Genomic DNA, 13,018 nt, shown 5'->3' with positions numbered 1-13,018 from the left:
CTGAGCAACTCAAGTCTTCTGTAACCACCATAGATCAGTCCTGCTGCCTTAACAAGTATGCTGACAACTTCAATCTCACATTGCTGAACGCGTTTAATTCAGTCCCCCCCCCCCCCGACTACTAGGAAAGCTAGACTAAAACTGTTCCCCTGGTACAATCGAGACACCCAGTCTCTTAAATAAAAATGTAGAAAACTTGAACATAAATGGAGAACAACTGAGCAAGAAGCTTTTCGGCTTGCATGGTCTAATAGCCTGCTTGAATATAAACGTGCTCTTCGTGCTGCTAGAATGGCTCATTTTTCTGACCTGACACAAAATAATAAAAATAACCCACTTCTTCTTGCTGACCAAAATTCCCCCGAGGGCAGTGATGACTCATCCAGGAAGTCACAAAAAACAAAACAAAACAATACATCACGTTCTGTGTGGAAGTGTGGGGGAACACATAAAACCAAGACGGATCAATCTTTATTCAAAAAAGAGCCATAAGGATAGTAAACAAAACCAACTGCAGAGAACCAACAAACCAACTCTTTATCAAACTAAAAACACTAAAATTCAAAGATCTGGTGGACTTTAAAACTGCTCAAATCATGTCCAAAGTATTAAATCATCAAGTACCCAGCAGTATCCGGGGGCTGTTCCAGTTGAGGGAAAGTAATTATGACCTGAGAGGAATATGTACATTTAAACAAAACCCAGTAAGGACAAATGCAAAATATGATTGTGTCACAACCAAAGGAGTCAAGATATGGAACAATAGCAGTGATGAAATGAAAACATGTGAATCAATAATCAAATTTAAAAGACTCTTTAAAAATAACATGTTGTACAGATATGGGATGGAGCGGTGACATCTTGTGTGAGTTGTTCTTGAGTTGTTTTGGTGTTGCTCTGCATTTGCTTTGTTCTTGTTGTGTTGAATAAATGATCTTTGTGTGGTTTACTAGATAGACGTCATGGTCACTGGTGGCAGATGACTGAGTTTTCATTTAAATCACACAGTTCACTGTTGAAATACTAAAATAGAAAAAGGGGGTAGGACTAGAAAAGTTTTTTTTACCTTCTGCCTACTCCGTTTCCAACTGCCGAGATTTAAAACAAATGTTTGATGATGATATTGCTTGCTTGTTTTGATTTTTTTCTCTTTTGTTTTCTTTTATTATACATTTTAAAAAATTTTAACGTTTGAAATAAACAAATAAACAAAAACAAACAAAAAAACCAGGAGAACATCTGAAGAACTGCAGGCCTCTCTAGCCTCACCTAAGGTCATCGTTCATGATTCAATGATTAGAAAGAGACAAGGCAAAAAATGGACTCATGAGAGAGTCGCAAGGCACTGCTAAGAGAAACATTTGTGTTCATCTGTCTCACATTTGCAAAAAAAGCACATTGATGATCCCCAAGCCTTCAGGGGTAATGTTCTGTGGAAAGATGAGTCAAACATGGAACATTTTGGAAGACACGGGTCCCGTTATGTCTGGCATGACATAAACACAGCATTTCACAATAAGAACATCATTACCAAGTCAAACATGATGGTAGTGTGATGGTGTGGGGATGTGTTGCTGCCTCAGGACCTGGAAGACTTGCCATCATTGAGGGAATCATGAATTCTGCTCGCTACCAGAACATTCTGAAGGAGAACGTCTGGTCATCAGTCTGTGATCTGAAGCTGAAGTGTAATCGAGTTTTGCAGCAGGACAATGATCCAAAACACAAGAGTAAGTCCACTTCAGAATGGCTCAAAAGAAACAAAATTAAGGTTTTGGAGTGGCCTAGTCAAAGTCCTGACTTGAACCCCAATGAGATGCGGTGGCAGGACCTTAAACGAGCTGTTCATGCTCAAAAACCCTGCGATGTTGCTGAATTATAGCAATTCTGCAAAGAAGAGTGGGCCAGAATTCCTAAACAGCGATGTGAAAGACTGATCTCCAATTATAGGAAGTGTTTGGTTGCAGTTGTTGCTGCTAAGGGGGGCACAACCAGCTATTAAATTCAGGGGGGAATTCATTTTTCACATGAGTGATGTGGTTGTTGGATAACTTTTTTCCTTCAATGAATGAAATGATCATTTAAAAACTGTATTTTGTGTTTACTTGGGTTCTCTATGTCTTTTATTACATTTTGTATGAAGATCTGAAACCATTCAGTGTGACGGATATGCAAAAATAGAGGAACTCGTGAGGGGGGCAAATACTTTCTCATGGCACTGTATGTAAAATATGACACGTCATTTCTATTTATAATACGCAATTTATTTTGAAAGCAGAATGATTGGCGAACAAAATTATAAAACCCTTTCACCTGAGGCGATAAATGAATGGATCCAGATGTAGTCTGAAAGCCCTGAAATGACGACAATACTTTGGAGGTCTATTCCTCGATAAAAGCAGGTGAGATAATTATAGAAATTTAGCAAATTTGTGTTTTATTTAAAATCTCATACGCCTCAACAGAATTCACTACAAAAAAACATAAAAGTGGATCTGAATGTTTGACTTTCATTCAGTAAAACAGAATGACAGACTCATTTTTTCCTTTTCTTCTTGGCACCTTTTCCTTTCACCGGAGCCTCCTCTTCTTCCTTTCCTGTCGCAGCCTTCACACGCTTCTTTCCCAAAGGAGTCTTTGCATACCAGTTCTAGTAAAAAAAACAAATACAAAACACACACACACACACACACACACACAAAATTAACCGCAAAAGTGCAAAAAAAATCCATCCATCTACCATAACTTAAACAGAAGTGAATAAAGAGATCAATAAAAGAGATAAATGTGATATGACTGTACTTTAAGGGCCTCCTCTTCATATAGCAACACGGGGTCAATCTTGGCCAGGAGGGGCGCAAACTCAGCGGCAGTTAGGGGTCTCACGGCTTGTTGGGAAATGCGGCGCTCAGTCAGCACACCGCCGATCACCTGCACCATATGACCCTGTGTGTAGCCGTCAGAGATCTTGGCCAGTGAGCTGAGATCCAGGGCGCTGGTCACCTCACCCCCGTTCTTCCTGATCAGCTGCTTCCATATGACTGCAGATACATGGGGTCAAAGGTTGAGTTCATTCATAATTTGTGAATGTACAAATAATGATAATAATGTGTTTCATTTGTAACATGTCTCTAATTAAAAGTGATACAAGTTAAAGCTGAAATCCAGATTTTCCTTCATTAATAAAGAGTTATTCTCCCCATCTGGATGATGGAGTCAGGTTCCATTATCCTACCAGTCATCTTTACCATGGTTGGAGACACTCTCCAGTCTCCCTATACTGCTGTTGAAATGTTTTGACCAGGTAGGACAAACACTGGTGCAGCAGCAAACACACACGTGTTGGAAAAAAGATTGAAATCTGATGCCGATGTGTCCATGACAACCAATATGACTGTACAACAGTGCTCCCATATAGTGTGATGTAGTTTGTAATACATTAGACTGTGTTAGCTTTGATCCCCGGATCCATTTTTACAAGGGTGGGAACTGTTTACTGCTGAGCTGACGACAAAGCAGCCACAATGGCTGCTACACCTTGTTTGTAGTTCTCACTGCCAGAGGGAGAGGCAGATCGGGAAGATCACGAATTTCAGCTTTAATAGCAGTGTAAAAGAACATGAGAATTTATAAAAACCAAATCAAGCAAAAAGGCTGTGATAGGAGTTAGCAGTGGAATCTGGAAAGGAGGAAAAGGCCTTTCTGAACAGTAACTTTGTTGGGGGCCGTCATCATTTATCTTGATGTTTGTCCATCCCTACCGTATCTTGATCCATAGTCAGGCCGTGGGATTAGGATGATTTTTTTGTACATGTCACACAGAGACTTCATATCTGCATTTAGTGGATCCTTGGTTGTCCCCACAACGAGAACACGTTCTTCCCCTTTGATCATTTCGAGCATCTTGGTCAAGTCTCTCTTCAGCCGTTGGGGATCTAACTGAATACCCAGAAAAGTGGATTCTCATCGGTCATCAGACCTACGAAAGAGCTCTCAAGCTGATATATGAGGGTGAAGCTGAACCCACAGTGAACGCCTACCTCTTTTTCCTCTTTGGGAACTTTCTTGTAGAACATTTTCTCCGTGTCCCCAATCCAAATCACTGAAGGCTGCATCAGTCTAGCGACCTGCACAGAGAGAGTTAGCACTGTGCCAGACCACAAATTTAAATTAAAAAGAAAAATCTTTGATAATCAATGAACAACAAACTCCCTGGTGATGTAAAGACTGAATGGAAGGACAGGCATCTCAGATTTACAGCTGCCATTTTTAAACTTGATAAATTGGAAACGACGCTGGCGTTGGGTTTTTGTCGCCTGCAATGTCGACGTGTTACCTTGAACACCATGTGAAGCATCATGGCAAGGCCGCCCTTGCCTGGGTACTTCCCCGCTGTATTCACTGGAGACAGATCGAATAGCGTGGCACCGGTCTCCTGGCAGATGGCGTGGACCAACATCTTCTTCCCAATGCCAGCAGGCCCAACCAGAAGGATAGCCTTGATGAGGGGGGCCTTTTTGTGGACCACCCGGGAGCCTTCAGATGACACACGTCTATATCAACATATCGGTATGACCTCATTTGAACTGGGGTTCGTTCCCTGTCCAGGGTCAACCCCCAACCTCAACAATTTCCCACAGGATCCAGCACTGAGCATCAACACAGTCACAGACAGGCGAATATATACAGTGGCTTTAGAAGGTATTCAGACCCCTTCACTTTTTGCACACTTTGTTGTGTTGTAGATTTAAATATATAGATAAAATTACCATTTTTGCCAATCAATCTACACTCAACAATTTATCCAAATGAAAACATGTTTTTAGGAATATTTTCAAATTTTATTAAACAAATGTGATTTTTGAGCTGTAAACTGAATGATGTGACTGTACAGTGATGAAAAACATCAATGCTCGTGTTAATATTGACATTTCTTACCGGATTTATAAAAATTGGCCTTTCATGGGTTGAAAATGGCTCAACATGCCATCCATCCATCCATCCATTACCCAAGCTGCTTATCCCAATCGGGGTCACGGGATGCTGGAGCCTATCCCAGCAGTCATTGGGCGGCAGGCGGGGAGACACCCTGCACAGGCCATCACAGGGCTCTCACACACACACACACACACACACACAAACACACACACATTCACATCTAGGGACAATTTAGCATGGCCAACTCACCTGACCTACATGTCTTTGGACTTGGGGAGGAAACCGGAGCACCCAGAGGAAACCCACACAGACATGGGGAGAACATACAAACTCCACACAGAGGACGACCTGGGATGACCCCCAAGGTTGGACAACCCTGGGGTTCAAATCCCGGACCTTCTTGCTATGAGGCGATCGCGCAAACTACTGGACCACTGTGCTGCCCTCAACATGCCATCTACTGTTTTAAATCAGCCCTGAATCTTGCAAGGCCAATGCTGACGTAGAATCGACCGGTTGGGACTTGTCTACGTCATGAAATTAAAAATTAAAAAAAAGAATGTTAATGCTCTCTAATCAGAGGTGGACAACCCACCTCCCCCTTACTTCTGTGGCCCATCTGTGTCTTTGTGGGGTGGTGTTTGACCCCAAGCCAGAAGGCGGGCCAGTGGAGGGGACCACAACTGTGTGCGGCAGTGACTTTGGAGACTCTCCAGGCCCTTCTCACAGATCTCCCCAGCTGCTCCTGCCTCACATATCCACGCCCCCCTCAGCCCCTTTCCCACTTTTTAGCATTTTTCAAAATTATGCAGTGAGTGGGGTTAGGCTCAGACCTGGGGGAGAAGTTACACTTTAAAAATCAAAAACTTAAATCTTTCATTTACTTAAGTATTCTGACCCTTTGCTGTGGCACTCCAAATTGTGGTCAGGTGCATCCTGTTTGTTTTAATCATCCTTGAGATGTGTCCAGGACTTGACTGGAGTCAACCTGTGACAAATTGAATTGACTTGACATAGTTTAGAAAGGCACACACCTGTGTATACATAAGGTCCCAAATTCACACTGCATGTCAGGCCAAAAACCAAGCCATGAAGTCCAAGCAACTTTCTGTAGACCTCCACAATAAAACTGTGATGAGGCATACGTCAGAGCAGGAGTATAAAACCATTTCTAAAGCTTTGAGTGTTCCTAGGAGAACAGTGGCCTCGATAACTGTGAAGTGCAAGAAGTTTGGAAACACCAGGACTCTCCCTAGAGTTGGCTGTCCGGCCAAACTGAGTAACCAAGCAAGAAGCGCCGTGGTCAGGGAGGTGACCAAGAACCCAACGGTCACTCTGGTAGAGCTTCAGAGGCCCTCTGCAGAGATGGGAGAATCTGACAGAAGGACAACTATCTCAGCAGCACTCCATCAATCAGGCCTTTATGGTAGGGTGGCTAGATGTAAGCCACTCTTGAGTGAAAGGCATATGACAGACCGCTCTGAGTTTGACAAATAGCATTTTAAAGCTGTAATTGCTGCCAAAGGGGCTTCTACAAAGTACTGAATTATGGGTCTGAATACTTGTATAAACAAGTGAGAGATTTCAGATGTGGGCGGCACGGTGGCGCAGTGGTTAGTGCGGTCGCCTCACAGCAAGAAGGTCCTGGGTTCAAGCCCTGGGGTAGTCCAGCCTTGGTGGGTCATCCCGGGTTGTCCTCTGTGTGGAGTTTGCATGTTCTCCCCGTGTCTGTGTGGGTTTCCTCCGGGGGCTCTGGTTTCCTCCCACAGTCCAAAGACATGTAGGTCAGGTGAATTGGCCATACTAAGATTGTCCCTATGAATGAATGAATGAATGTGTGTGTGTGTGTGTGTGTGTTGGCTGGCCCTGTGATGGCTTGGTGGCCTGTCCAGGGTGTCTCCCCGCCCAATGACTGATGGAATAGACTCCAGCATCCCCGTGACCCTGAGAGCAGGATAAGTGGTTAAGATAATGGATGGATTTCAGGTGCTGATTTTTGAAAAATTAGCAATAATTTCTAAAAACGTGTTTTCACTGTCATTACGGGTTATTTAGTGTAGATTGATGGGTAAAAACTGCAATTTTTTTCCATTTAAAATTAAGTCTACACCACAAAGTGTGCAAAAAGTGAAGGTGTCTGAATACTTTCTGAAGCCACTGTATACATGAATGTTTCTTATACCCTGATCAGGGTACATATTCACCCTCCACACACACACACACACACACACACACACACACACACACACACACACACACACACACACACACACACACACACACACTTATCCCATGTAAAGGTAAACGCTTGTTGTTGTTGGGTTTTTTTTTTATACCCTGTTTGAACTTGTTCTCATATAAAGCACAATGCATTGCACTTTTATGAAAGAAATGTGTTGACTGATTGCATTTTGAGTGACTTGAAAAGGGCTAGGCATAAGAAACAAGACATCAAACTAACAAATCAGTTTCAATCAATTACCATAATACCTTAATAACATAGGAATGGAAAGAAACCAAGAAGATGAACTTAACCCATGCCACTGTATGTAAATAAGAGCCAATGACAGGAAATAGACTGTTCTCTCACCCAAAGGTAAGATGGCATACAGAGTTAAGACCTGTCGCACATCACACAGCGACGGCATCGGCTCAATGTCGTTTTGCCTCAGTGTGGTCGCAAGGTAGCTGTAGTCACCTAGGAAGCAGAAGGAAACAACCACGAGGCCTACAGTTGTTAACCCACAAAGAAAAGGCTCTGAAAAACGGCAGGAAAGGGTTTGAACCTCTAAATCCTTGAGGATCATCATCAACATTTAGGAGATTATTGAACCCCAGTGCCATTTGTCATTCACAGAGTTGTGTCATTCACAGGCCAGATGTGGGCAGCACCTCACTACTAAATCAAGTCCTGACCCAATGTACACTAGTGTGTGTGTGTGTGTGTGTGGTGGAAACAGCTGTACCCTTTGTCTACACATACTCTTACCAAATTGTTTTCACAGTAGTAGAGAGACAGATTAGTGGATAGCATCATAAATTATCATAAGGCTATAAAGTGAGATATTAAAGATGACAGATGTTAGAAATACATCTTACCTAAATAATCCTGCATTTTAACATTATCTGCCTTTCTCAACAAGCCTTCCTCCACCAGCTCCTGATGCAGAGACTCAAGGCTCCTAATGAACACAAGAGACTGGTGATGTGTGTTTTCCAGTGACTGCCTTGGAGTTTTTCTCTGGACTACATACATGTCATATACATCATACATGTTTTGTACTTGTTGTGGCAAACCTGATGTGTTATAGGAAAGTCACAGCTCACCTGTCAGCTGTCAGGTCTTTGTCTTTCTTCTTCTCTGCATTCTTTGAACCTTTCTTTTTCTAGAAAGTCAAATAAATGTAATTATTATTATAAATGTCATTGGCACACACCTCAAGAGCAACAGTGTGAGATGCAGTCAGAAGCCTTGTAATATGGTGACAGTGGATTCTCAATACATGTCATACCTTGATGTTTACTTTGGCCTTGCCACCTTTGTCTCTGTCTGCTGTCAGCTTCAAGTTAGCCAGCTCTTGTCTCATCAGCTCATCCACCTGAGACAAGCAGAACACACCAGTATCACTGGACGTAGCTTACATTTGTCCTTACTTTTAGTCTTTTTTTAACAAAACTGCAAAAGTCAAAATGCTAAAAACAGAAAATTTGTTAAAAAAAAAAAGCAACCACTCATCTGCACCATAGAAAGCTGGAATAGCAGCTCTCTACTATACAGCATTTGCCTACTAAGTACTGGACTGTTCAGAACCATATTTCACTGGTGAGAGGATGTAGCAATGGGAAAATATACACAACTTTATATTAGCCCTGGTGTTCAGTTTTGAATAGGCATAGCATGTAATACAGTATACAATATACAAAGTACAGTATAAATGAGACTAGACACCACATATACTTCCTGTAACTGTGCTGTTTTTAGAGTTAACTAAAGAGAAAGTAGAGGAATGTGTTGGATGTCAGCTGTAATAAACTGATGTTCAGTTAAGGCCCAGTTATTTGATATAATAACAGTTCTGGTCTCTGGTTCTCCATCAAAGCAATATGAAAAATGTCAACCAGTGGAGGCTTAAGATTTTGATGTGTGTTATCCACTGCTGTGCACCCTGTCATTGGTGTAATTATGTTCACTGTTAACAGGCCTTTACTATCAGTGCAGAAGTTAAAACCCTGTCCAACAGATAACCTTCCAGTGGACTGACAAACTGGAATCTACTGTGTACTGGTATCTACGTCTACAGAGCTCACCATCTGAACGATAGCATCTTTATCTCTGGGCTTATCTACCATCACTGCCAAAGTAACTTTAAGCAAAGAAACTGGACACCAGAAACACTGCTGGGACCAAAAACTGTAGGCAACCCTGTGCTGTGCGTGTGTGTGTGTCTGTGTGTCTGTGTGTGTGTCTGTGTGTGTCTGTGTGAACAATGCATTGTGTTACCATCTGCACTCATACTATACATAAATTGTCCAGTACAAGTGTTGCTTGGTTTAATTATTATCATACTGTAAGGGCAGCAGAAGTCTCCATCTTGTTCAGAGACTCGAGTCACCTGTAATCTGACTTCCGCTTCGATCTCTTTCCTCTTCTCCTCTTTGATCAGCTCAGACTCGTGTCTCTGGCTGAAGTTCCTGGACTCACTGCGGTTCTGCCAAATGTCTGATGATGACAAGTATTCAGTTCAGCCTCCATGCTATTTGGATTCATGTTGAGTGTACAAATACACATGTGAGTATACGAGGAGATGTAAACTAGCCTGGGAGAAAAAGCCCACAGAACTCAACTGAGTCATGTATTTTTCTAAAGCTGGGGAATTGAACCTGAACACTTAATGTGTATTTTTGTCAGCTTGTTATTGGCATGTCATATAAATGTAAAAAGTGTCCTCATTCAAAACTATTAAAACGATTATCGTCAACAGCTTTGTGATGCTAACAGCAGAAAAAAGGCTTGCAGCATTGTAATAGATTGTCATCTGTACAAAACAGGTCCCCGAGAGGTCCTCTGTGAATCTAATGTGGATGTGAAGACAGTAAATCCTTTGGCCATTCATTATGAAGTAATTCTTTGACAAAACTTACCCACAAAGGTTTTTCTTGCTGCCACCAAATCGGACAGAAAAGCAGATGGCCGCATATTCAACCCTGCTTCCTCCTCCTGCTGTGGTTCAGGATCAGTTTACATTGGTTCAAAAATGTATCAGACTTCATAATCCAGTAAAACACAGCTGGGTGATGAACAGCAGTAAACCCCCACCTCCTCTCCAGCCTTGCCCTTGTTTTTCTTCTCCTTCTCCTCCTTCTCTTTGAGCTTCTTGTTGGCCTCCTCCTCTTCTTTTCTAGTGATCTCCTCCATTAACTTAAAAAAAGATGAAGTGAAGATACAATGTATAATTTCTACCTAAGTTGATCAATTCTGTGCGAATTTCAACCACAAATCAAAACAGACCCACTGCTGTGAAATGCAGAACTATGGATTCACAACCACTCACCAACCATACTGATATCATCTACACAATGTGTTTTAGGGAAGCTGCAATATTACACATAGCACCTTTAAACAAAACGTCAACCTCCCTTCATACAGTACTGAAGAAGCAGGCATTGAGTTGTACCTCATATTGGTGGATTATTTTACCTGTTGTGGAGTTTTTTCCATAAAGATAAGTGCCGAGCCTCCGTCCTCTTCACTGGGGTAGTCGGGGAAAGAACCTGTATTATCACTGGCAATGGAAAAAAGGAATAGAACCCAATGATAACATAACTACTTTTACTGTGTCCATACCTTTCTTCATCAGATTTATCAGTAAATAAATTACTAAGAATCCATTTTTATGAATCCTAGTATCATTTCTTTTAGTGTAATACCTTCTGATGTGAATACTGTATTGTGTAAGCAAATGTATCATACAGACAAGACAGACAGACAGACAGACAGACAGACAGATAGATAGATAGATAGATAGATAGATAGATAGATAGATAGATAGATAGATAGATAGATAGATAGATAGATAGATAGATAGATAGATAGATAGATAGATAGATAGATAGATAGATAGATAGATAGATAGATATTACCGGCATTCGATAAACCACTGTTGGATTTGGTCTTTCATTGAATCCCTGATCTCCGGCGCCTCCAGATCCCTCAGTTGTTTTGTAATGGACACTGTGGCGCGCTGGTAATCGCTCTCATTTTCTTCCTGTTTGATCCGCTGGCGGGCTTCATTGGCCTGGGCAGCTATTACTGCTGGACATGGCTGCTGCTTGAGTCTGGGCTCCATGGTCTGAGAGACACAGGCCCAACAACCACTTGGATTTTTTTTACGATAATAAATCTGTGTGGCAAGTGAGGTAAGGAATACGCGCCTGTTGGAAGGCAGAGAGATCTGACAGAGAGAACTGGTTAAAGACAGTAAAATAGCAGTTTGTATTCAAATGGGGGGGGGGGGGGACCACACATCAGATTCATACCTAGGACACATTCATGGCAGCAGCTGATACAAGAATGTTTCCAAACCACTACAACATGCATGTTGTGTACCGCTTCATTTAAAATCATGATCAGCATATCAGGTGTCAACAAGGCCTACCTGCCATTAATGAACCTCTCTACAGTCGGTACAGTATTCATATGTGTTTTTCAGCTGGTACACAGACAGCAGCCATGAACAGATTGGGACACTGGACTGAGCATCAAAACTAAAGGGTGCTGTGTTTTAGACAGCTTCTTACACCCCCAAAAAAGTAACTTAGTCATCGACTGCAGACTCATCTTTAAAGCTGAAATCCGTGATTTCCCGGATCTGTCCTCCCCTCTGTCAGTACGGACTACAAACTAGGTGTAGCAGCCATTGTGGCCGGTGTACCATCAGCTCAGCAGTAAACAGTTCCCACCCTTGTAAAAATGGATCCTGGGACCAAAGCCAACACAGACAGTCTAATGTAATACAAACTACATCAAACTATATGGGAACACTGTTGTTCAGTAATACCGAATGCCACACCGTCATCGCATTTCTTTTTGTAATTTAAATTTTTTTTTTCTAGTTTTTCCCCTTATCCCACCCGATTAACCCAATGGCATATGGCCAGAACCCTTGTTGGATAACTCCTTTGGCTCACGTTTCCACAGGAAGGAGATAGTCGTAACACCAGCTTCCTTCAAACTTGTGTCGGCTGCTCTCACTATTGTCCACGCTGAAGCCTCGCATGGATTGCATTACCTTCAGGCCGCGAAGGAGACGCAGGGAGAATGCTTTTGGTTGCTTGGCTGGAGGTGCCCGGATGGGCCAGAGGGGTCACTGGAGAACGACGAGTCCCCGAACACTACACCGATCTACACCCACTATCCCTCGGGTAAGGGTGGCCTAATGAATGCCTTACCCCTGGACGCTCTGGCCGTGACCGGTTACGGCGAGTCTGGGATACGAACCTCCCAGCCACATGACGAGCGGTTTATCCCGCCCAGCCATCAGAGCGGCCTGTCATCGCATTTCAACCCATTTTGCTGTTTGAGTAGGAATGTGTTTGCCGCTGCACCACCAGTCTCTGTCCTACCTGGTCAAAAATATCAACAGCAGAAGATGGAGAGTGTCTCCAACCATGGTAAAGATGACAGTTAATGTTAGGCTATGTAACCTGACAACTTGATCCAGATGGATAAAATAACGATTCATAATGGAGAAGCATCCTGTGTTGGAGCTCTAAACAGAACATCGGAAAGGTTGTCTGCACACAGGGCTTGAACTACTGCAGACAGATATATGGACCGTCATTCTGATGAGGAAAGCACAATTCCTCTTTCCTGGTGTCCTTCAAGACCGCATCAGAAGTTTGTTACAGTCTGCACCCCTTTGTAAAATGGCTTAAACCGACTTTTAAGAAAAGAAAAGTGTAAGGTGTACAGAGACTCTATGGCTGACATGCACTACCAATAAACTGAAGTTGAAGTTGAACTGAGTACTTTACATTTAAATGAAAGAAGAAGAAAAAAAACGGACTGCCACGTTTGCTT

At 42.4% G+C, this 13,018-nt stretch overlaps 1 protein-coding gene across 2 annotated transcripts in view; it reads right to left on the bottom strand.

The window, feature by feature from the left end:
• Positions 1-2,263: 2,263 nt before the first annotated feature.
• The window catches only part of zgc:153738 (uncharacterized protein LOC558115 homolog), a 19,518-nt gene continuing 8,763 nt past the window's right edge, over positions 2,264-13,018 (bottom strand). Inside the window, exons 6-19 of one of the 2 annotated variants that reach the window (XM_056276137.1) lie at positions 11,080-11,288; positions 10,637-10,721; positions 10,256-10,357; positions 10,081-10,159; positions 9,552-9,658; positions 8,451-8,537; positions 8,266-8,324; positions 8,038-8,120; positions 7,529-7,636; positions 4,337-4,536; positions 4,041-4,127; positions 3,762-3,939; positions 2,803-3,041; positions 2,264-2,650 (exon numbers count right to left, since the gene is read on the bottom strand). In XM_056276137.1, coding sequence (XP_056132112.1) covers positions 2,537-2,650; positions 2,803-3,041; positions 3,762-3,939; positions 4,041-4,127; positions 4,337-4,536; positions 7,529-7,636; positions 8,038-8,120; positions 8,266-8,324; positions 8,451-8,537; positions 9,552-9,658; positions 10,081-10,159; positions 10,256-10,357; positions 10,637-10,721; positions 11,080-11,288 — 1,737 coding nt within the window. In that variant the 3' untranslated portion in view covers positions 2,264-2,536. The remainder of the gene's footprint in view (positions 2,651-2,802; positions 3,042-3,761; positions 3,940-4,040; positions 4,128-4,336; positions 4,537-7,528; positions 7,637-8,037; positions 8,121-8,265; positions 8,325-8,450; positions 8,538-9,551; positions 9,659-10,080; positions 10,160-10,255; positions 10,358-10,636; positions 10,722-11,079; positions 11,289-13,018) is intronic. The other variant, XM_056276138.1, reaches the window with a different exon arrangement.

Source organism: Lampris incognitus, chromosome 3, assembly GCF_029633865.1.
Source record: "Lampris incognitus isolate fLamInc1 chromosome 3, fLamInc1.hap2, whole genome shotgun sequence".
NCBI classification, from domain to species: domain Eukaryota; kingdom Metazoa; phylum Chordata; class Actinopteri; order Lampriformes; family Lampridae; genus Lampris; species Lampris incognitus.
This window is presented reverse-complemented; position numbering and strand designations above follow the sequence as displayed.